Source organism: Salvelinus fontinalis, chromosome 38 (assembly GCF_029448725.1).
Source record: "Salvelinus fontinalis isolate EN_2023a chromosome 38, ASM2944872v1, whole genome shotgun sequence".
In the NCBI taxonomy this organism is placed as follows: domain Eukaryota; kingdom Metazoa; phylum Chordata; class Actinopteri; order Salmoniformes; family Salmonidae; genus Salvelinus; species Salvelinus fontinalis.
In genome coordinates, this window is record NC_074702.1 from 6,551,647 (window position 1) to 6,576,706 (window position 25,060).

Genomic DNA, 25,060 nt, shown 5'->3' on the forward strand with positions numbered 1-25,060 from the left:
AAATGTGAATGGTCTTCATCACACTCATATTTCCAGTCTTAATACTTTATATATTTAATGGCTAGTCATTCCGTGTTTTACTTTGGGTAGAGTATTTTGGAGATGAGTTATTCACCCTATACTTGACCGTCCTTTGTCCCAATTTCATAATAAGTATCAGGGCCCCAAAACCAGAGATGGGGGATGGGAAATAAGATTAGCTATTGTTATGCAACATCCCTTGAGCCATCCATTGTTAGCTACGTAATACAGTAGTTTGATCCTTCATTTCAGAAAAAATGCAATAAAGCATCTAGAGAAGACCTACTGTTTGAACACCAGTCCAGTCTCCTTTGACAGCAAAAGGAATACTCTGACTTAAGAATATAAGACAGTACAATTTATTTTCATCAAACAGTTCAATAAATGTTTCACAGTTTTTATGTTGTTTTTATTTCCCCTGGTTTTATACAGTATCCCATGAAACCCATTCTTTAAACAATACAGGTTTTAAACGGATGTTGAAACAGACTAAACAAACGGACTAGTTGGAGCTTGACTGCATGATGGGTTGCTATTAGTAGAAAATTAATGTAAATCAACAAATACATTAACTTTTGGAGATATTTACCGATGAGAAGCTTCCATTTTATCACGCTAAGATACATCAATTATCCTCAAACAAAGTAAAATTATGACAAGACAACTATACATTGAATCAAGTTAGAAAATAATGAAACATGTTATATATATATATATATTAGAGCAGGGTTTTCCAAACTCAGTCCTGGGGCCCCACCTGGGTGTACGTTTTGATCTTCTCCCTAGCACTACACAGCTGATTAAAATAATCAAAGCTTGATGATGAGTTGGTTATTTGAATCAATTTTGTAGTGCTAGGGCAAAAACCAAAACATGCACGCAGAGGGTGGCCCCAGGACAGAGTTTGGGAAACCTTGCAAGTTGAGGACATAAGTTAAGCACAGGATGGCAGTTATAAAGACATGAAATTATACAAAATAATTTTGGGGGTTGGGGAAAATATCTTGCTTTATTTGTTATGAAGAATAATTAAATCGAGAAGCTATTACTTAGATGCATTTTGTCCCAAACAATTCTGAGAGATAAATTAATTGCACCAAAATAAATAAACAATATTTACAAAGCATGGAAATCATTTAAAAATAAATAATGAATAAATTAAATAAATAATAGCTAGAGATAGTCTTTTAGAATGAAAGTATATAGAAACTTAGCTTGTTTTCATCTTTTCGTGCAGTCTAAGAATACATCTAAGTTAAACAGCTTTGAAATTATATTGTATACACTTGTATCACTATCTTTGTACAAATGTTGAATGAGTACTCTCAAATACAGGAGTTAAGATTGTTTTCTGGCCCCAACTGCTGCCTACAAGTATGACTGACTGCAATGAAAATCGTTTTTACAAAGTTAAGATTTCAATCCAAGCTTACACATAGACAGATACATGACTAAAAGAAAGTGCATCCCCCAGTACATACTGGGTAAAGACAACCGAAAGAAGCAGGTAAAAAGAAGGTAAGCTGGTACACAATGACTCCCATTGCATAGCCGTCAAATCCGTTTCAGATTTTACAAAGCTCCAGACTCTTCTTCGCCTAGGACAAACTGCCTTTGCCATCAACCACTTCCAGCCAGTGTCTATAAATCGACCCTAGGATACAGTGGCAAAGGGAAGAGTTATTATATCAACAACCTTTCTCGTACAAGGACTGGTAGCTGGTTAAACCTGGAATGTGTCCAGCTTTTAGAACGGGAGTCTTTTCTTTCCGTTGCCTGATCGATAAAAAAATAGCCTCTGAGAATGGTTATGGTTGAAGGGGAATCCACTGGCCACTCTCAGAAGGTTCCTGTTCTGAGGGTTACAGAACAGCTCAGAGGATTCCGGAACCCTGCCTCACACCAAGTGGGGGTCATCGGCTGGGCTGACGGTAAAACGCGAGGATGTCACTGGGTTGGCCCCCACGGGCGACCTCGGTTTGACTGACAAGTCCCCTTTTCTTTTGGAGTCTTTGCCTTTGCTGTTTGCTCCTGGTAGAAAGACAGGAGCATGGTGTAAGTAAGGGAATTAAGGAATTACTATACTACAACTATGCCATACACAAACATACTGTACTAGGGTTGGAGTAAATACTATTTGAATTCAGGGGATACATTCAAACACATTTCATGAAATCGAATTGACCCCTGTGGCACAAGACATAAACAAAAGCATACAACTGTAAATGTTATTAAAAAAATATATGTACGATAAAAACATTACACAAATGGTATATCATTAGTTAATATACTCTATACGTGTGTACAAACATCCTCTTGTAGAACCGAAGCACAAAAAGGCCCACACTCCCAAGTTAAAAATAAACTTTCTCTCCTTGCAAAGCTTTGAACTGTTCAACTCTGCAGGCTGACAGAGATCATGAAAGTAGATTATTTTGGTGTTGATGCTTTTCTATATACAGTCTATTCAAAACACCCAGAGGGGATCAGCCAAAACTCTCATTATTCTGTGAAATGAAGCGATCAGTGGGAGAGACTGAGAGTGGACGGCTTCTGGAGATAGGGTGGAAAACACATCTTAGACATGCATTGTTGAGCACCAGATTTATGTCCCCACTCCATTCCCCATGTCACAGTGTGTGGGGGATAATTATAAGAGATACATTTTGGGGGTGCATATTTAGAAAAGGGGTTGGTGTGAGGGGTTCTCAATTTCAGTGAGTGGGGATCAGATGGGAGCTGTCCAATGGGTGCTTGTTATTGTAGTGATTTTATCAAAAGCTTTCTATTGGCTCTAAGAAGGGAATGATGTACAGGACCGTTATATGGTTTCTAATAGCAACATGCATGCATACGTAGTACGTACCATGTAAATCAAATTTAGTGCTTTTGTTAGGAGCTGGAGCTGGACTGGTGTGGGCGGAACTACTCAGCTCACTGGTTGGAGTTTCCTGTTTCAGAAACAGAGAGGAAGAGTCAGGGACTAAAAATGAGCAGAGACAGTACATGTGCATCCAATATAGTGAAAGTGTTAAAAGCCCAAGAGTAACATGGGACTCAATATATGAGGGGGGGAAAAAACTAAACAAACACCTGATCAAAGAGATAGACAGTGATATCATCAAAAAAGGACACGTTTCTCCCTCTGTCTTTCTCTTTGTCTATTGGTTCCCTTGGTGACTTCAGCAGACTCCTGAGTCCCACCCTTTTGCCAACGTCTGTTTCCGTGACAACAATCACCCTCCTGGAGCCTTCGTCTTCCTGCTCTTCTTCCTCATCCTCATCGGGGTCACTTCCTGGGGACGCACCCCTCCGTCTCCCACTCCTGTCTCGGTGTAGCCCTCCCTCCCTGAACCCTCGCTTGGGACTGGAGGAGAGAGGGAGAGCAAGAGGGAGAGGAGGGAGGGAGAGGGACAGGCGAGCCAGTTTGGCTGTGAAATAAAAGAGAGGAATAGATAAAGTGAGACATGAAAGATGGTGTCAGAAAGCACCAATCTATCCATTAGAACATGTCATTTACACACCTGCAAAGTGGGAGAATGTGATCAATGCTGCATCCTATTCATACACATTTTCACACAGAAAAAAGTCTGGAGGTACCTTTCATTGCTTGGTTTGCCACAGACTGAGGGGGTGTAACTTCTGGCTGCTGGATCACAGTCAGTGGTTCACTGTCAGTCTCATCAGACTCACTCTGGGGTTCAGAATTGGGTTCGGTGTCCGGCTCCTCTTCGCTAAGAACAGAAAAAAAGATATCTTCTTTTATTATCTGTCTGCCTGCCATCATTCAACACAACAGTTTGATAAATCTCAAAATACATAGAGGGCAGTGGAGGTTACTGAGGGGAGGACAACTCATGACAATGGATGAAACGGAGCCAATGGATTGGCATCAAACCATGTGTTTGATGTATTTGATGACATTCCACCGATTCTGTTCCATCCATTACCACAAGCCCCTCCTCCCCAATTAAGGTGCCACCAACCACCTGTGATAGAGAGAACATACCTTCCTACATCCTTCACACTGACTGTGTCTCCGCCCCCATCTAAGGGCTGGTCTCCCCATGGGCGGAGAATGACGCTGTCGCTCACTGTCGCCCCCCGGAGGACGTTCGTTTTAACATTCTCACAGAGAGAGAACTGCAGTCTTTCCTCACACACCTGAAGAAAGGGAAACAGAAGAAGATAATAGGGGTATGAATGTTTAAACATATTCAGGAAAATGGATATTGTAAATTGTGTAGGCTTATACTTTCATACATCTACAAAGTTGTGCAACTTGGGGTTAAAATGCAAGGCTAATGCTCACCTGCATCATTAGGCCATTTTTAGTGGGCATCTTGGAAAGTGACCTCTGGTCCTTGGAGTCAGGAGAATGACATGGTGAAAGGGCTGATGGGAACTGTAGTTCACACCTCTCCTCCTGAGGTGAAAGTTTAGCCCCAGTTGGGATGTCCTGGGCCGCCGATGGAACCGACCTGACCAGCCAGTCAGCGCTCTCAGAGATTCCGTCAACTTCCTCTTTCAGTTCCACTCTCCTCTTCCCCTCAGGCATGGAGGTCCCACAGGTCTCTTCACCTTTATCGCTCTCTCCAGAACCCTTAGTTTTCTGCTCAGGCATCTTCTTCATAGACTCCAACAGCTCCAGATTCCCCAGGAAGAGGTCACCCAGGGTATCCTCCTCATCCCCAGATATGCAGCACAGCTGCTCCAGTTTCTCAAAATCTTCCAGAGGCTCCTCGTCCAAATCCTTCCACTCAGAGATCAACAGCTCTGGGATGGTGTTGAGGGGACTCTGGGGGAATGACGGGAGTGTGGTGGAGGTGGTGGTTGTGTTTTTCTGGGACAGGTTATTTCTGTCATCCTCGGACATGTTTGATGTAAGGCGGCTCTGGTTCTGGCTGTCACCTGAGAATAATGGAAGTGTTGGATGTACAGGTGAAAGGTCGATGTTTGCAGAGATCCCTCTGCTGTGGGTTGTGGTGGGTGGTAAGGGGGGCGGCTCTGGGATATCAGTGTGAGGAGGGGGGGGCATTGTAGGGTCTCTCTCAGCACTGGTAATGAAATCTGAGCCTAAATAATCAAGGTTTATAAGACCGCTATCGTCGTCTATTTCTATGACAGAAGGTGGGGGACTAGGAAAAGAATCATCTAAACTCTGCAACCTGTCTTCTTGCATATCAATATCTGTACTAGGAGGAGGGCTGGGAAAGTCTACAGAACTGAACTGAAAGTTGTCTCCTTGTGAACCATACAGATCTGTACAAGAGGCTATATCCTCCAAGTCATTATCATTGGGATAAGACACCGGGTCACATAGAAGAGATATGTCTCTCAAATCCTCACCTGTGTTTACAATGTCTACTCCCCCTTCTCTGTCCTCACCCACAAGCTGGCGAGTAGAGTCAGCTTCTTCAATGCTTATGCTTGGCTCAATATGTTGTAATCCTGACAAATCTACCTGTGGTACTCCAGTGAGGCAGATAGATACACCCAAATATATACTCTTTACTGTGGGAGCAAGATGGTTGTCTAATTCAAAGTCCTGTTCTTTTTCTATGTTATTTTCAGCCATTGCCCCTTCTTCCATTTGGACTTCACTGAGATGATTCAACCTGTTGAAGTTCTGATTTCCCTCATCTTGAGCAATGTTTCCATCCAAGTCGTTTAGAAGAGATGCAGTTTGACTTTCACTGTCTCCACCCGTCTCAGTGAGTGACCTGAACTGCCTCCCTCTTGCAAAGGTCTCATGCTCTGGGATTTCTCGGTTTTCCACCTCAACCACTAGCTGATCACCTTCAACATTCTGCTCATCATTATCGTCAAACCTATCTGGATTTTCTATATTTTCCTCTTGCTGTACATCAAGTGCCTGGGATAGTTGGCTGTCAATGCTACTGGAGAGAGCCTGTTTCTGGGACAACTCTCCCTTTATTTCCAGGTAGGCTACCCGTCCCTGCCTCTCGTCATTAGAAGTATCTTCACTATCTTGGAGGACGGCTGAATGAGGCTCACTCCCCGCCAGTTCATCGTTCTCAGCCTCCCAGAATTCCCGGCCTACCACCAGCTGCTCCCTCTCCTCCCAGGTCTTTCCGAACGCTGAGAAGAATTCCAATCCGAGTTCAGCTTCCTGGTTTCTGTTCTCCGGCGAGGCCCACTGGTCGTTCTCCGATGGCCACAGGTGCAGGTCTCCCTGCTGGAAACGGTGACAGTCGAACTCGCCCCTCACCACTCCTCCCCCTCTCCCCTCCCCCTCCTCCAGAGTGTTCCACAGCTCTTTAGCCTTCATCTCCAGATCCTCAGGCGACTCCCTGTCCACAGTCTCAGCAGACCCATCCCTGCTCAAAGACCCACTCTGGCTCCCCGTCACTGGTCCTCTTTGAGGAGATTTCTCCTTCATGGCGTTACACAGCTCTCCAGCAGCAAGCTGTTTCTCTGTCTCTGATTTGGCCTTGGCCCTCTCGTCTTCGCTTTCCTCTGAGTAACACAAGTTTCTCAGGCCAAGCTCATTGGCGTCGGTGTGTTGAATCTCCAGACCTTGCCCATCTTTTCTTTCAGACCCCTCAGTGACCCCCTCGACCCAGAAAGAAGAGGCCAGTTTGCTCTCTTCGTCATTGGTGCTCTCTCCGTCGTTGGGATCCAGTACTACTGGAATATCTTCACTGAGTTTGACCTCGCTGGTTTGAATACCGTAGAACCTAGATAGCCTGGATTCTCTGTTATCATGGTCGCCATGTAACGCTGTCACTGGATCCGTAGTGTCTTTCATGGAATTATAATTTTCTCTCTCTTCAATACCTGGAAGTTCTTCATTCTCAAGTTTGTTATCCTTTGTCTGAATGGCAGATATTAATTTCAAACAATCTGTCTTAGTGGTACTATTAGAAGGCAATGTCAAGTCTTTGTCTGTGGAGTCATGGAATCTAAAATCATTCGACTCCACATGAGAAATCACACCTTCTGTGTAATGATTACAAATTTGAGTTCCATCATTGTAAGAGAACTCTTTGAGAGGTGCATCATCTAAATTAGAGAACAGCTTAGCTATAAACTCATTGTTCTCCTTGGTCTGTGAGTTATCAGACAGTAGTCCCGGATGGACTAGGCCTTTTTCATCTGACTCTCCACTCTCATTGTGGAACATTCCAGAATCTTCTCTCTGTTCTGATTCTAACCCTGTTTTATGTTCTACTTCTTTCAGACTGAGGTCGTTCTCCTGAATACTTGACATGTCTTTATATCCATCATCACTGTTTTGAGAGATATCCTTCACTGTCTCCTTTTCCCTCTCAATGTCAATTCCCTTATTTGAAATCCTCTTCAAGGGACTCTTTCCCCCGGTTTCTCCCTCATCCTCTAATTCTGTCTTCTCTTCTATTCCTGTCAGCGTCCCCCTCTCTCCGCCTCGTCCGCTGCCGGGTCTGGTCACGCTCAGTCCATCACTGCCCTTCCTGCTAAGCCCCTCCCCTTCCCAGTCACTGTCAGAGAAGTAGGCGGAGTCTCTGTGGGGGGTTTCTGTCCCCAGCACCCTCCAACCACCTGGTCCTTCACCTCCAACATACGGGTCACCTGGGGTCAGACAGTCGGCTGAACTGGGGGTCAAAGATGAAAGGAATGAGTCTGAGGGGGTCATGGTGGAGAGAGAGAGGTCAGAGGATGGGTCCCAGTCTGGGGTGGTGGGAACGGCTGCAGGGCTCTTTTGACTTGGGTCTGACCTTCCTTCTTGGTTGATATGTGAATTCTGTTTGTTGATTTGTAAATAGCTTTCAACATTTGGGTTATGTGACTGAGAAGTAGAACAATGTGATGTGTCGTTCTTCATTTGACTGTCACAACCTTTTGAACTCTCTGACCCTTCTTCCTTGTGATCTTTAGATTCAATTTGACATGCTCTATCTGTTTCTGATGTCTCTGTTGTTAAGTCATGTAAAATGTCATCAACAACTTCCTGCTTCTGACATCCTTGCCCTGTATCTCTGACCTCAGCATCACCTTTCATTCTCTCACAATTCCTTTCCCCAACATTACTCTGACCCCTGCTCTCTTTCTCATCTACAGAAATAGATGACTCATCATCACAGGGTTTCTTTTCAGATTCTTCCACTTCTCCGGTAAAACTGTCTTGAGATAAAGACTGAACTTGAGCTTGTCTTGAGAGCTCGACCCTTTCTCTGACTCTCTGTGTTTCTCTTACAGGTAAGGCTGGACCTTCTGAAACGTCCTCCTCTGTTTTTGTACTGGGGAATGTTTGGTAAAGGAGGAGGCCATTTTTTGGCATTATCTCTGAGAACACAAAGTCACCAGGCTGGGGCTGAGAGTCTGGGTGAGAGTTGGTGTCAGCGGTGGGATCTGTGAGTGAGCTGGGTGAGTCCTTGATGCAGGTTGTGTGTGTGGGACAGTCCTCTTCCTGTTTGACAAACTGTTTATTTGATCCTATTTGCAGTACTGGGATCTCAGGCCGTATAGTGACCTTTATCTCACTCTTTTTTGCCCGTTTAGTCACTTGGGCGTAAATGGCCTCCGGTGCTACATCGTCTTTGCCTCTGTTTGATGTACGTATGGAACTCTCTGATTGGAAACGGATGGTCTGAGAGGAGTCAGGATCTATGCATATTGACTCGTATTCTGGTGACATTGGAGTGGGTGACTGAGACAAGTCCTCGCAATGCTTGTTGGAGGCGGTTGCATTTTGTCTGGATATGATCTCCGTCAAAAAGGTCTCTGCTGATTGGATCTCCTTCAGGAACTCCTCTCTGGTCATCTGTCCCTTCTCTGTCTCCTTCTCCGTCTCCTGTGACTCCGACTCCTGCATCCCCACTGTGATTTCGGAGAGGAGGGATCGGGATCTCCTCATGCCCCTGGAGTATGCCTCCTCGGCCTCAGCATAAGACGGGAGGCCGGGGGCGCAGGTGTAGGTGTAGAGACGCGATTGGGAGCCAGGAGGGTGGAGGAACTTCACCGGATCTCTCTCCATGCCTGCAGCCATCCTTCCTGTGTTTGTGATCTCAGTGAGGAATAGATCTCTCTGGGTGGAGCCTTTCCTCACCCTCTCCACCTCTGTCCCCATCTGTGTGTTTCTGTCTGGCCCCAATGTCTGTTCTGCAGAGCCCAGCTCTGTGACCAGCGACCGGGACCGACGCATCCCCCCTCTCAAGGGCTGGAGGAAGTTCCCTGACCTCTCCCCATCCCTTTTCTTCTCCCGCTCTGTCTCTCCCTCCCATGAGGTCCTCCCCTCCTTGGACTTGGCATCATTTGACTCTGACACACTAGAGATCTCAGTCAGAAACAGGTGCATGGGGGATATCTTGGCGTCGGTTACGCTATCCGCCTGCAGTTCCGCGTCCTCCCTCCAGATGGCAGGCAGGATGGTGGCGAGGCGCGACTGGGTCCTCTTCATACCCCTGGAGAAGAGCTCGGCTGTGGCCGGATCCGCATCCTCTGACAAACTAGAAGTCGGGACGGTTGTCCCTCCCCCACTGGGTTTCTCAGGGGACATAAAGGGGGAGTCATCCTCATCTGAATAGGTGGGACTGGAGGATGAGTGCCTCTCAATTCTGGGGACCCCGGACTCGGAGTGGGAGATGTTGTGGTAAACAGGGCGAAATACGTTCTGGCGTCGTATTGGAGAGTCAAAGTCTTTTGAGCGGAAATGGGATGTTCCCTTTGTGTTGTGCAAGGATGCTGTGCGCCGTACACCACCTTGTTGGTCTGAGTAGTCACAGGATAGTGGGTCTCTTTGAGAGTACATCTGGGGCTTACTGTATCTGGAGTAGCTACCTACACCATAGCTGTAATACAGGCCCCTTTGGGGCTTGTAGTGGGGTGGGAGAGGGGGAGGACATGTTTGGGGAGTGGGGTAGATGGGGTGGCTGAACTGGGGTAGGGAGGGGGAGAGTGACGGGGAGGGGGGCATGGTCTGACGAGGACGGTAGAACCCTAAGTGATCATATGATGATGGCAGGCAGCTGCCCATCAGAGGGTCCATCGTTTCTATCTTACCACTCATGGAATAGTGACCCAGCCCAAGCCCTACTCGGTGGTAGCCCAACGGAGGCGCAGGGAGGGGGCGCGAGTGGAGGTGGTTGCCTGATGAGGTTGACATAGAACGTGGCTTGGGAGGCAGGACAGGGGCCTGAGAACCAGTGGATGACCTACTGTCTCCTTCACCCCCCTCCTCCTCCTCATCATCTCCTAAATCCACCACAGAGAAGTCAGTCACCCTACTGGAGGTGTCTTTGAACTCTGCCACCCCAGTGTTGGGGACCCTTAGCTGGACCTCGCTGGATCGTACGGTCTGGATGGATTTCCCACCTCGCCCAGTGTACTCCTCATCAGAACTGTACGGCGCGCGTTCTTTGCCCAGCATTCCGCTGCGTATCTCCACTAGCTCCAGATCTCCAGGACACAACGAGTCAGAACGGAAAGAGTGCGCTTTCGCTTTAAGAGATGGGGACTTATCCTGAGGGGTGTGCTCCTCCAATCGGATGAAGTACTCGCTGGCGAGGGAGGGGCTACGTGCACTTATCACAGGGACAACAGTGGGTGTGTCCAGGGATTGTCTGTGGGAGGGGTTGACCGTCGGGATTGGCTGGGGAGGAGGAAGTGATTGGTAGCCCCGCCTCACATGGGCCTTCTCCCAGAAGTACTCAAAATTTAACCCTTTACTGGTCTCCGTGACTGTCAGGATGTCATCGAGTTCTGTGGAGGATGGGGTGATGCAGTTCCCCACGGCTTCCAGTAGAGGGTAGGAGTTCCCCCTGTCATCCCTCCCATACTCTCTCTCTCTCTGTCGTTCACTCGCTGCAGCCTGGAAGGCCGGAGGACGGAGAGAATCCCACCGTCTCTCAAATGACTCATCGCTCTCTCCTCTTCTTCCTCTCCCTTCCTCATACTCCTCGTCCTCATCCTCCTCTCCCACACTCCTTCGGGACATCCCTCGCTCAGCGGCCAGAAGGGAGGAGAGGAGGAGGAATACCTCAGCGATGGAGGGGCGTTGGGAAGGAGGGAGCCAGCAGGACTGCATGATCTCATACCTGGAAGAGGAAAGACAGGAAAGACAAACACAAAGATAAGGGGGATTGGAAATGACGCAGACAATTACATTGATACATTCTACAATCTATCTGCAATATTAAAGCTGATCTACCCCCACCCCAAAAAAGAGAAGGTTTGAGGGGATTGCATATATTAGCTTTGACCTTAATGATCTATTGACAAAGTAGGCCTTTAAAGTAACACATCTGTAATCGACTACTTTCTTCATCAAATGCAGATATCATTAGAGAACCAAAAGTCAAAAAATGGCCCACTGACCAGTAGTCAGCATGGGAGAGTTTGAGCCGTGGCTGGGCCAGGGTGATCTGTCTCTCTCTGATGACGAAGGTCAACACTTCCTCATCACTCAGGTGCCTGTGAGGCTGAGAACCAAACTCAAACAGCTCCCAGATCACCACCCCAAGAGACCTGGGAGAAAAGGAAGAGAGAGGGGAGAGAAATGGGAGAGAGTGGGGGGAGAGAGAGGGGGGAGAGAGAGGGGAGAGTGGGAGAGAAGTGGGAGAGAGAGGAGAGAAATGGGAGAGAGAGAGGAGAGGAAAGTTGGAGAGAGAGAGGAGAGGAAAGTTGGAGAGAGTGGGGAGAGTGGCAGGGGAGAGGGGAGAGAAGTGGGAGAGAGAGGAGAGGGAAGTGGGAGAGAGAGGGGAGAGAAGTGGAGAGAGGGGAGAGAAGTGGGAGAGTGAGGGGAGAGAAGTGGGAGAGAGAGGGGGGAGAGAGGGGAGAGAGGGGAGAGAAGTGGGGTAAAGAGGGGAAAGAGAGGGGAGAGATGTGGGATAAAGAGGGGGAAAGAGGGGAGATATATGGGATAAAGAAGGGGAAAGAGAGGGGAGAGATGTGGGATAAAGAAGGGGAAAGAGAGGGGAGAGATGTGGGATAAAGAGGGGGAAAGAGAGGGCAGAGATGTGGGATAAAGAGGGGGAAAGAAGGGAGATATGTGGGATAAAGAAGGGGAAAGAGGGGAGATATGTGGGATAAAGAGGGGGAAATAGGGGAGATATGTGGGATAAAGAACGGGAAAGAGAGGGGAGAGATGTGGGATAAAGAGGGAAAAGAGAGGGGAGAGATGTGGGATAAAGAGGGGAAAGAGAGGGGAGAGATAGAAAATAGGAGTAGAGAGAGAGAGTTGGAGAATAGAGAAATAATCAAGTTAGATAAGAAATACAGAATACAGCTTATTGAAATATTCAGTTGTTTATTTGTCCGTTTTAGAGGCAGGTTGTGTTATGGTACGTACCACAGATTGCTGGTCTTGGTCTGGTCAGTGACAATCAGAGATCCTCTGTACTCCTCCAGCAGCTCTGGCGCTATCCACCTCAGGGGAATCCACAGCTTGTCTGATGTTAGGTAATAGTCATCCTACACAGATAAACACACACAGAGGGATGAATGGACTTGAAGATAAGCCATTTGGGACATCCAATATGTTAGGGATAATCAACAAGGGGCTATGTGTTCTCTGGAAGATAATGAACCCCCTGGAAGGTGTGTTCCATGACACGCTAAAGGAGCGGAACTGACCTTCCACAGAGTTGAATTATTTTGCAGAGAACGCATAGAGCCTCGAGTTGATTATCCCTTTTATACCATGCCTATAATTTAAAACATTTATAGCTAGAAATGTGTTCATTTGCAGGAAGAAAAAGTGTTCAACATCCACTGAAGTATCCACTGAAGTACCAAGTTGACTATATAGACAGTAGTTGCCATAGTAACCAAACAAACAGACTTGCTAGTTTAGCTAACCAAATGTGAGTCCTAGCTTGCTATTATGAAAATCGAATCCAACAATGCCAATAATGTTTTCAACTTTTGCTTTCAAATGCAGCTCAAGCATAGAGCATGTAATAACTATACCCATTGAATTCTATCGCCCAAATATACTGTGGATTATAGGGAAAGAATGCCCTCTCTAGAATGCCCTACAAGCCAATCAGAAACGATTATTCAACAATGCCATGGTATAAAGGGGTATAACTTGTCTACAGATTGTGGTGGTTCAAGCAAAGTACGTGGGTAAGCGCACACGCCCACACACACACAAACATACCTTGTAGTGGTTGTGAGACAGCCCATAGTCTCCGATTCTGACAGTGAGGTCAGAGGTAAGGAGACAGTTCCTCAAAGCCAGATCACTGGAGAGAAAACAATCATAATCCCTTTACTATCAATCACTCAATTACCAACCAATCAATCACTGGAGCTATTGGAACCCCACTGGAGCCAGAGAGAGCCAGGATATGACCTCACAGACCTGTGGATGTAGTTATTCTCGTGGAGGTGCAGCAGGCCAGAGGTGATTTCCAACGCCATCCTCTGCAGGGTCAGCATTTCCCGGGTCAGAAGGTCAGGGGTCATCCCATCTGACTTCCTCTGGGCTCTCAGGTACCTCTTCAGGTCACCCTGGTAACACATCACAAATATAATTTATTTATCACACCATCAATGAGTGTTACCAATATCATTCATTTATTACACCATCAATGAGTGTTACCAATATCATTCATTTATTACACCATCAATGAGCATTACCAATATCATGTACAGTATGTGATACTTAAAACAATCAGAAGAACAATTAACATAGTTTATGACTTTGACCAGACATATTGAGCTATAAATCAAGTGCGTTTGTACATTTATGCTGGAGAAATACCCTCTCCAAAGTGTTTTCCTGAACCTGAAGGTCCTCAAAAGCAGAAGGGGAATTGGTAATGAGTCAATATCATTAGAGAGATAGAGGTTGTACTGGTGGTAGGACAGGAGAATAAGATACTTCAAATGATAAAGGGATGTGTGTTTCAATGTACAGAGGATTTATAGTTTATGTTATTCTGGTAAAGGGCTGCGGTATTGTTTCTCTCCCATCCCTGGTCGTTAATTGATCTGTTTGAGTCATTGATTGGCCAGAGAGTCCAATCACTTGGGATTTCAGGTCTCAATCGGTCTTTGATTAAAGAGCAAGAATGAAAGCAAACAAACAGAGGCAGCAGGTGTTGAGTGTTGGAGCTGGAAACGACTGGCATAACATTATACTACAAAAGGTATATCTAAGTGTGAAACGTCACCAAGTATTTACATGGTTATTTGATGGGGGAAAAGGAAACTAACCAAATGTAACAGTATAACTTTAAACCGTCCCCTCGCCCCGACCCGGGCGCGAACCAGGGACCCTCTGCACACATCAACAACAGTCACCCACGAAGCGTCGTTACCCATCGCTCCACAAAAGCCGCAGCCCTTGCAGAGCAAGGGGCAACACTACTTCTAGGTTTCAGAGCAAGTGACGTAACTGATTGAAACGCTAGTAGCGCGTACCCGCTAACTAGCTAGCCATTTCACATCCGTTACACAAACATATACCAAACAGGGCGGCAGAGTAGCCTAGTGGTTAGAGCGTTTGGCTAGTAACCGAAAGGTTGCAAGTTCAAATCCCCGAGCTGACAAGGTACAAATCTGACATTCTGAACAAGGCAGTTAACCCACTGTTCCTAGGCCGTCATTGAAAACAAGAATTAGTTCTTAACTGACTTGCCTAGTTAAATAAAGGTAAAATATGTTTCCATGTACGGAAGCTATAGTCTGGTATTTGTCAGTCTCTGATAGAAACACAATGATGAGACCAAACAATCCTAGAGGAATGGAGTAAATGTATCCTTTCCAAAACAAAATGGCCTCTCTTTGGATCTCCTCTTCTTCTCCATCCCATAAAAGTAGTAAAAACAACATGGCCCTCACCAACTGACAGAACTCCATGACCAGCAGGAAGGGAATGCTCTCGTTGCATTGGCCCAAACACTGAAGGATGTTGGGATGTTGGAGACTCCTGAAGGCACGAAAATAGAGAGGGGAGAGAGAGAAATATGATGAAACGAGAGAGGCAATGCAGCAGAGGATATGCAGTTAAAGTGAGCGAGGGAAGAGGAGAGAGGTTGATAACACTTGGGCGCATTTGTTTGTGTATGTTTACTTAGGTGGGTTTGTTAGTGAGAAAGTGGAGGACGAGAGAAAACAGACAGGGGTGGAGAGGATGAAAGAAAACAGACAGAGCTAGAGAGAGGGGGAGAGGACGATAGAAAACAGACAGAGCTAGAGAGTGGGGGAGAGGACGATAGAAAACAGACAGAGCACGAGAGAGGGGGAGAGTACGAAAGAAAACAGACAGAGCTAGAGAGAGACAGAGCTAGAGAGAGGGGGAGAGGACGAAATAAAACAGAGGTAGAGAAAGGGGGAGAGGACGATAGAAAACAGACAGAGCTAGAGAGAGGGGGAGAGGACGAAAGAAAACAGACAGAGCTAGAGAGAGGGGGAGAGGACGATAGAAAACAGACAGAGCTAGAGAGAGGGGGAGAGGACGAAAGAAATTAGACAGAGCTAGAGAGAGGGGGAGAGGACGATAGAAAACAGACAGAGCTAGAGAGTGGGGGAGAGGACGATAGAAAACAGATAGAGCTAGAGAGAGAGGGAGAGGACGATAGAAAACAGACAGAGCTAAAGAGTGGGGGAGAGGACGATAGAAAACAGACAGAGCACGAGAGAGGGGGAGAGTACGAAAGAAAACAGACAGAGCTAAAGAGAGACAGAGCTAGAGAGAGGGGGAGAGGACGAAAGAAAACAGACAGAGGTAGAGAGAGGGGGAGAGGATGATAGAAAACAGACAGAGCTAGAGAGAGGGGGAGAGGACGAAAGAAAACAGACAGAGCTAGAGAGAGGGGGAGAGGACGATACAAAACAGACAGAGCTAGAGAGAGGGGGAGAGGACGATACAAAACAGACAGAGCTAGAGAGAGGGGGAGAGGATGATAGAAAACAGACAGAGCTAGAGAGAGGGGGAGAGGATGATAGAAAACAGACAGAGCTAGAGAGTGGGGAGAGGACGATAGAAAACAGACAGAGCTAGAGAGAGAGGGAGAGGACGATAGAAAACAGACAGAGCTAGAGAGAGGGGGAGAGGACGATAGAAAACAGACAGAGCTAGAGAGAGGGGGAGAGGACGATAGAAAACAGACAGAGCTAGAGAGAGGGGGAGAGGACAATAGAAAACAGACAGAGCTAGAGAGTGGGGGATAGGACGATAGAAAACAGATAGAGCTTGAGAGAGGGGGTGAGGATGATAGAAAACAGACAGAGCTAGAGAGAGGGGGAGAGGACGATAGAAAACAGACAGAGCTAGAGAGAGGGGGAGAGGACGAAAGAAAACAGACAGAGCTAGAGAGTGGGGGAGAGGACAATAGAAAACAGACAGAGCTAGAGAGTGGGGGAGAGGACGATAGAAAACAGACAGAGCTAGAGAGAGGGGGAGAGGCCGAAAGAAAACAGATAGAGCTAGAGAGAGGGGGAGAAGACGATAGAAAACAGACAGAGCTAGAGAGAGGGGAAGAGGACGATAGAAAACAGATAGAGCTAGAGAGAGTGGGAGAGGACGATAGAAAACAGATAGAGCTAGAGAGTGGGGGAGAGGACGATAGAAAACAGATAGAGCTAGAGAGAGGGGGAGAGGACGATAGAAAACAGATAGAGCTAGAGAGAGGGGGAGAGGATGATAGAAAACAGATAGACCTAGAGAGAGGGGGAGAGGACGATAGAAAATAGATAGAGCTAGATAGAGGGGGAGAGGACGATAGAAAACAGATAGAGCTAGAGAGAGGGGGAGAGGACGATAGAAAACAGATAGAGCTAGAGAGAGGGGGAGAGGACGATAGAAAACAGATAGAGCTAGAGAGAGGGGGAGAGGACGATCGAAAACAGATAGAGCTAGAGAGAGGGGGAGAGGACGATAGAAAACAGATAGAGCTAGAGAGAGGGGGAGAGGACGATCGAAAACAGATAGAGCTAGAGAGAGGGGGAGAGGACGATAGAAAACAGATAGAGCTAGAGAGAGGGGGAGAGGACGATAGAAAACAGATAGAGCTAGAGAGAGGGGGAGAGGACGATCGAAAACAGATAGAGCTAGAGAGAGGGGGAGAGGACGATAGAAAACAGATAGAGCTAGAGAGAGGGGGAGAGGACGATCGAAAACAGATAGAGCTAGAGAGAGGGGGAGAGGACGATAGAAAACAGATAGAGCTAGAGAGAGGGGGAGAGGACGATAGAAAACAGATAGAGCTAGAGAGAGGGGGAGAGGACGATAGAAAACAGATAGAGCTAGAGAGAGGGGGAGCGAGAGAGAAAGATGATAGAGAAACATGTGTTTCTATATGTGACAGAGAAAGAGGCAACTGTAAGTGTTTATGAGAGAGAGAGATGGAGAGAGATGGCAGGCCAAGTGTCATTTTAATCTAAATTGAGCATAATAAATAGGTCGGACCAGTAGTCATCTGTCACTCCATGTTACAGTTCTAACACTGCACCACTTGTATGCAGCATGCAGTCTCTAACTACCAGCATCTCAATATGACACACGACAATTAAACACATCTACTGATATGACTTGGTCCATGTAGATCTTTTTCAAACAGCACCAAATCAACCAGGGTGAAATACAGTTTGGGAGTTAACTGTGAAGTTAATCCCAAGAACTGTGATTTATGTACACTGAATGTACAAAACATTAGGAACACCTGCTCGTAACATGACATAGACTGACCAGGTGAATCCAGGTGAAAGCTATGATCCTTTATTGACGTCACTTGTTAAATCCACTTCAATCAGTGTAGATAAAGGGGAGGAGAGGTTAAATAAGGATTTTTAAACCTTGAGACAATCAAGACATGGATTGTGTATGTGTGCCATTCAGAGGGTGAGTGGGCAAGACACAAGATTTAAGTGCCTTTGAACGGGGTATGGTAGTAGGTGTCAGGCACACTGGTTTGAGTGTGTCAAGAACTGCAAAGCTGCTGGGTTTTTCACCCTCAACAATTTCCCGTGTTTATCAAGAATGGTTCACCACCCAAAGGACATCCAGCCAACTTGACACAACTGTGGGAAGCATTGGAGTCAATATGGGCCAGCATCCCTGTGGAACGCTTTTGACACCTTGTAGAGTCCATGCCCTGACTTGAGGCTGTTCTCAGGGAAAAAGAGGGTGCAACTCAATATTAGGTAGGTGTTCCTAATGTTTGGTACACTCAGGAAACCACAAAAACAAAGAACTTAAATAAAAGTGTCTGATGACACAAAATGTCAGTTTCTCTGACCTGTATGGCTCAGACTCAGCCAAGAACTTCCTCTGCTCCAGAGGGCTGGCACTGACCCGCAACTCCTTCACCACGGCCTGGGAGGAGCTGCAGTCACACAGCACCTCCGCTAGGATCACCTGAGGGAGGGAGAGAGAGAGGGAAGGAGGGAGAGAGAGAGAGAGAGAGGAGGGAGAAGAGGAGAGAGAGAGAGAAAGAGGGAGGAGGTAAGGAGAAAGAGAGATGTGGGACAGACAGGAGAGAGATAGAGAGGAGGGAGAGAGAGAGTGAAAAGGAGGTAAGGAGAAAGAGAGATGTGGGACAGACAGGAGAGAGATGGAGAGGAGGGAGAAGACGAGAGGGGGGGTGGAAGGAGGTAAGGAGAAAGAGAGATGTGGGACAGACAGGAGAGAGATAGAGAGGAGGGAGAGAGAGGAGAGGAAAGGAGAGGGAGAGAGGTAGGGGGAGAGAGATGGAAGGAGAAAGAGAGATGTGGGACAGAGAGGGAGAGGAGGGAAAGAGAGAAGGAAGGAGAGAGAGAGGGAGCGGGAGAGAGAGAGATCAGAAATATAGTGGTGTAGGAAGAAGACATAACTCATGAGAGCTGGTAGGAAGCCAATATCAGATTTACTGAGAAGCTGTTAGAAGGATGTGTCTTTTTGAGGAAACATGGGGTTGAGAGACATTTGGAAGAACTGCCAGATTCAGCTACCACCAGTACATGATGACGTCACAACTGAGGGTGGAGGTATGAGTTGGTGATCTCACCTTTCCAAACCAGCCATTTCCTATTTCCTGAAGGTAGTTGAGAGTGTGCCTACGGAAGTACTTCGACTTAGAGTCTTTACAGACAGAATAGAGGAGATGAAAAGAGAAAGACACATGATTTGGGCTTTTCTGATATCCATCAAGCTTGCTAATATTCATGTGCTATATACTGCCATCAGCTCCAGCTCCAGAGAGTCTGCCTTAGTTACCTGAGTCATCTTGCAGGGCGGGGCAGTTAGCCCTGTCCCTGAGTGGGAGGGTGTAGACCTCCGGGAGGGAGGGGCAAGAGGACAGACTGTCCTCCTGGGCGGGGCTAGAACCCCCAGAACACTCCTCCCCCTCTGCATTGTCAAACTCCTGATTTGACAGGAAAGAACAGAGGAAGCGTAAAAGCTTTAGAGATATTGTAAGTTTGAAAAGCAGTGATCACCAAGCCTGGTCCCGGGAGATATAGGGTTTGCAGGTTTTTGTTCCAGCCCAGCACCAACACACCTGATTCAGTTTATTAAACTCTTGTTTATTACCGTAGTTGATTAGTTGAATCCTGTGTGTTAGTTCTGGCCTGTCCTGGAACAAAACCCTACACACCCGAAGCTCTCCAGGATGAGGGTTGGTGACCGCTTTCTAGTGGCTGTGTCAATAGCCTAAAGTGGTTTACGTTTCTAAAGAAATTGGGCAAGTGTAAACAAATAACTGGTGGGCAGACACCATATTACTTTCCCCTTGTTGCCTGTGTTTTCACATCAGTTAAGATGAAGGAGGGGAGCCACTTTAGATAATTGAGATGCACCCAGTGTGCTGGCTGAAATGTCACAAAGAAAGACCTATCTGGATTTAATATGAGGAAATCTATTAAATGTAAACAGACCCTATCCTTTCTGGCTCATGCAACATCTGTAATACATCTGGTAAAATGTGGTGCTGCACATGCAGCCAAAGAAACAATGAACCATCCAAAGATCCCAGATTCAAAGACAATAGATTCATAGAGGGTTTGAATTATGGTGATGCCCACCGCCCCTGTGGTGCTGGGCCCTTCCATGACAAATCAGGACATTCCCATATGCTATAACATTGTTACAGCCTTCAATGTTTAGGGTTTCCCTAAGGGCCAATGTGTAATATGATGCCTATATCTATTGATCTACACAACATGCATGCAGACAGTGCAACACAATAGACAAGACGTGTGAATAAGTCTCTTACATGATGGAGACTTACATTGAATCCCACTCCTCCCTTCTTACAGCACAGACAGGTGAAGAGCAGTAAAACAAAGGAGACGAGCCCCGAGCAAGAGATGAGAATGACGACGTAGGGCGGAGAAGAGAGAGACGCAGCCCTGGATTGAGAGACTGAGATATGGCGGGAGAGAAAAGGAGGAGAGGAAAAGGTTAATACGGTTAATCGGCCAGGTAGTACTTCCTGAAGGAAACACACAGTTGTTAGGTTGAAGTGTTGGTGAGTGGATGAGTGAGTGGGGGAAAGAGAGGCTTCAGAGAATTGGGTTGAAAAGGGTCAAAGTCATTGTTACATATTGAGATTAAGGAGGAAAACCGTTGGAATTGTTTCAATAGAGGTACGTTTGAGACAAAGCGGAGGATCCCCAATGAACAACTGTCATTGGAGTTTTGGGAGAAGCAGGAAAAGGAAATCAACTTTGGAGGAAAATCAGGAAACCATCTTCAGAATCAATAAAAGAGAGGAGAGATCGGAATTAAAGTTAAAATCAGGGAAGTCTACCATTCCAGTTAGGAAAGAGGGGGGAGGAGGGAGGGGGGTACCAAAAAACAACATCCCTTCCAGGAAACACAGTTGAAAAGCAGGGAGGGGTGGCGTTGTCATTTTGGGGAAATTGCTACCGGGGGAGGGTTGGTAAATTGGAAAAGAATCACTCAAATCAGGGAGGTTGGCTACCTAGGTGAAAAGGAGGAGTTTGGGGCGTTTTTTAAATATATTTGTACCTCAACTTGGCCGTTTGTGAGGAGCGAACCATCTGTGAAAAAGAGAAGGGGGAGGGCAGGGTGGTTAAAAACCCTTCACAACAGGCTACTACTTGTTTGTTGTATCTTTACATTTTAAACCCTCAAATCAAAACCAGCATCGCCACAATCAAAAATGAATATTTCTAGATGAACTTGTTGTCAATATGATTTGTTTTTCCCCATATAAAATTTTACAAAAACACTTCTCCAACTCCCGAAGGTGAACATCTGAGTACACATACTTGTCAAAACACTTGCAGGTCAAGTGCCAATTCAGTACAGTACTTATGAATATCAACCACAGGGTGAGCATTTTCAGTGTCATTGGAACCAGAAAATGCAAGTACCAGAGCTACTCTGTTTTCCCCTGCTCATCCTATTCCATCATGCCCTGTATTCATCACTACTTCTAGATATTGACTCACTATTACGACACAGTAATGAATAATGCAAAACCAAATGTACGTTTCCCCACCCACTTCATGAGCTCATTGATTACTGAAAGCATGGTGTGGAGATGCATCAACAGTCCAATAATAGTCAAAACAAAAGGCTTTAATTGATGTTTACCCTGTTGGTAGATCAATGTGTAAGCTTAACTGTGATTAACAATTCTGGCACATCCTTTTCTCTGCCTCTCCCTCTTGACAGTACACAAATCTTACAGAGACGTCCAATAACACACTGAAAGGGAATCCAATCACAAATAGGCTTTTCTGATCAATGGAATATTTTCATGAGATCATTCATGAGTGGAAAATGGAAGTTACCCCTAAAAATACATTTATGAAGCACTTTGAGCACTGATTTAAAATACACTGCTCAAAAAAATAAAGGGAACACTTAAACAACACAATGTAACTCCAAGTCAATCACACTTCTGTGAAATCAAACTGTCCACTTAGGAAGCAACACTGATTGACAATAAATTTCACATGCTGTTGTGCAAATGGAATAGACAAAAGGTGGAAATTATAGGCAATTAGCAAGACACCCCCAATAAAGGAATGGTTCTGCAGGTGGTGACCACAGACCACTTCTCAGTTCCTATGCTTCCTGGCTGATGTTTTGGTCACTTTTGAATGCTGGCGGTGCTTTCACTCTAGTGGTAGCATGAGACGGAGTCTACAACCCACACAAGTGGCTCAGGTAGTGCAGTTCATCCAGGATGGCACATCAATGCGAGCTGTGGCAAAAAGGTTTGCTGTGTCTGTCAGCGTAGTGTCCAGAGCATGGAGGCGCTACCAGGAGACAGGCCAGTACATCAAGAGACGTGGAGGAGGCCGTAGGAGGGCAACAACCCAGCAGCAGGACCGCTACCTCCGCCTTTGTGCAAGGAGGTGCACTGCCAGAGCCCTGCAAAATGACCTCCAGCAGGCCACAAATGTGCATGTGTCAGCATATGGTCTCACAATGGGTCTGAGGATCTCATCTCGGTACCTAATGGCAGTCAGGCTACCTCTGGCGAGCACATGGAGGGCTGTGCGGCGCCACAAAGAAATGCCACCCCACACCATGACTGACCCACCGCCATACCGGTCATGCTGGAGGATGTTGCAGGCAGCAGAACGTTCTCCACGGCGTCTCCAGACTCTGTCACGTCTGTCACATGTGCTCATGTGCTCAGTGTGAACCTGCTTTCATCTGTGAAGAGCACAGGGCGCCAGTGGCGAATTTGCCAATCTTGGTGTTCTCTGGCAAATGCCAAACGTCCTGCACGGTGTTGGGCTGTAAGCACAACCCCCACCTGTGGACGTCGGGCCCTCATACCACCCTCATGGAGTCTTTTTCTGACCGTTTGAGCAGACACATGCACATTTGTGGCCTGCTGGAGGTCATTTTGCTGGGCTCTGGCAGTGCACCTCCTTGCACAAAGGCGGAGGTAGCGGTCCTGATGCTGGGTTGTTGCCCTCCTACGGCCTCCTCCATGTCTCCTGATGTACTGGCCTGTCTCCTGGTAGCGCCTCCATGCTCTGGACACTACGCTGACAGACACAACTCGCATTGATGTGCCATCCTGGATGAACTGCACTACCTGAGCCACTTGTGTGGGTTGTAGACTCCGTCTCATGCTACCACTAGAGTGAAAGCACCGCCAGCATTCAAAAGTGACCAAACATCAGCCAGGAAGCATAGGAACTGAGAAGTGGTCTGTGGTCACCACCTGCAGAACCATTCCTTTATTGGGGGTGTCTTGCTAATTGCCTATAATTTCCACCTTTTGTCTATTCCATTTGCACAACAGCATGTGAAATTTATTGTCAATCAGTGTTGCTTCCTAAGTGGACAGTTTGATTTCACAGAAGTGTGATTGACTTGGAGTTACATTGTGTTGTTTAAGTGTTCCCTTTATTTTTTTGAGCAGTGTATATAAACAACATAATTGAACATTGTAATTAGCATTAAGGATGTTTTGACCTCAGAAGTTATATGTTGTATGATTCCATCCTTCAATGGCTGTTTAATGAGAAAAACACTCAGACCTCTATGAAGGCCTAAAAACATAATGGTCCATGTTATTCTAACAAATTCAAGAGTGAATTGTAAATTCTATGTAAGAAAAGCTACTAAAAATCATGAGTATGAATTTGAGAAAGATACATTAATTATTGACTCATCATAAATGTGTAATAATTTCGTTGATTTATGTACTGGATTGGACTGCTGCCTATGCAAGCCTATGGCCTGGTAGTAGAATTACATTGGAAACTGTTAAAATAGAAAAAACATGTCGGCCTATATGAAATTCAAACTCTTTCACATAAGTCTATGTAGAATACATTCATATTTTATGTAGCCTATCCATCGGCAGTATAGATGCACAATTCCTGGGCAATTCTATTATTCTATCCCTAGACAGCTGTCCAGACATACACTGCATATAAATAGGTACACATAGCAGGGGCCTATTCGACCAGCTCCAGTTTACAGCTCTTATCAAAACAATACACCAGTACACCATGACTGCAAACCACAATACACAAACAAAACACTGCGATGCCTAATAAAAGGAGGATTTTAAAAGGAAATTCAAAGATTTTTATCATTAAACCAAAGTGGGATAATATAGGTTTGATATACACATGAATGATACAGTGGCGATTCATTTCAAATTCATTGGGCGAATTCCCGTTTTGACATGCCATCGACGCTATTGATAAATATCACCGAAATAGGGTCGCAGATCCTACCGAATTCTCCTGGCTACTTGATAATAATGTGGCCATTGTCTTTTTGATTTCATCCCGTGTTATAAAGGCATATTGCCTACCATAGCCTAATCATATCAGCCAAGAAAGATACAATATATCGTATTATTGTTGATGCTGTCTCGGTGTGTTTTGGCCGTAATATTTCCGAGTAGCTATTCATAACCCTCTAATCTATCCCCTCTCCCACCTCCCCCTCTCTTCTTTCTCCCAACGTCAATATCATTCCAGCTCACCGACACCACTCACCTTCTCTCTGAGGGGCTCCAAGGGCTCTCTCCGGGTTGAAGTACGACAACATCCCCGCCAGCACTATCACCCAGCAGTGTCGTCGCATCGTCGCGGGATCCACCACGGCACAATCATTCGAGCGACGCTTTCGGTCTTCTCCTTCTCTCCGCTACGGTATCCTGGTCTGGCGCTGTCTTCCCCAGCTAATAAAGAACGTCTCCTTGTTGTTGTGTTCCCCTCTTCCCCTCCTCCGTTTGATCCCCCTCTCCTAATCCGCAACTAAACACGGTGTAAGAGACGCTATTTTGTGCATCCCGTCCTGCCAACCCAACCCATCAAATCCAGAACCGTTACATCAGTGGTCTCTCCACAAAAACGGCGACGAAAACAACAAATAACCCCAATGAGGTCAAACCATCCGTTATTTTTCCCGTTTCGGCTCTTTCCCCTCCGACACCAGTACTAGGGCGACTGTAGGATTTATCTCCCGTTAAACGTCGGCTACGTCAGACAAAAGTGAGCTTGCATTATCATGGTTCGCCTGTGGTTTCATGCGAGTGCGTCGGTCTCGCTTCTACACTGCTGTCTCGGGCCCGTTTTATTTCGCGGTGCTGTGCGTCTGTGTATGTATGCACCTGCTAGACAAATGAATGTATTATACTGCCGCAACTCTGTTTTG

At 46.2% G+C, this 25,060-nt stretch overlaps 1 protein-coding gene across 4 annotated transcripts; it reads right to left on the reverse strand.

Moving 5' to 3' along the window:
- Positions 1-364: 364 nt before the first annotated feature.
- Positions 365-25,035, reverse strand: LOC129837868 (uncharacterized). Of its 4 annotated transcripts, none has more exons than XM_055904352.1 (16): positions 24,400-25,035; positions 20,163-20,311; positions 19,166-19,313; positions 18,957-19,030; positions 18,210-18,328; positions 14,812-14,899; positions 13,328-13,476; positions 13,124-13,208; positions 12,311-12,432; positions 11,338-11,487; positions 4,334-11,057; positions 4,031-4,185; positions 3,622-3,755; positions 3,115-3,452; positions 2,888-2,972; positions 365-2,042 (listed from the first exon to the last, which is right to left on the reverse strand). In XM_055904352.1, exons 1-16 carry the CDS (start codon positions 24,485-24,487, stop codon positions 1,969-1,971), a joined length of 8,682 nt encoding a protein of 2,893 aa, XP_055760327.1. In that variant the 5' UTR covers positions 24,488-25,035; the 3' UTR covers positions 365-1,968. The 4 variants fall into 4 exon arrangements, with proteins under 4 accessions (XP_055760327.1, XP_055760326.1, XP_055760325.1 ...); XM_055904351.1 differs by having other exon boundaries at positions 365-2,052; positions 20,178-20,311; positions 24,400-25,034; XM_055904350.1 differs by having other exon boundaries at positions 365-2,052; positions 24,400-25,034.
- Between the last annotated feature and the right edge of the window lie 25 nt (positions 25,036-25,060).

Excerpts from the sequence above, each read along its gene's own strand:
- LOC129837868 (XM_055904350.1), bottom strand. The coding sequence starts at position 24,487 with ATGCGACGACACTGCTGGGTGATAGTGCTGGCGGGGATGTTGTCGTAC. Across the intron at positions 20,312-24,399 it reads TGGAGCCCCTCAGAGAGAAG|TCTCTCAATCCAGGGCTGCG; the intron begins GTGAGTGGTGTC and ends GCCATATCTCAG. Across the intron at positions 13,209-13,327 it reads GAGAATAACTACATCCACAG|TGATCTGGCTTTGAGGAACT; the intron begins GTCTGTGAGGTC and ends TTTTCTCTCCAG.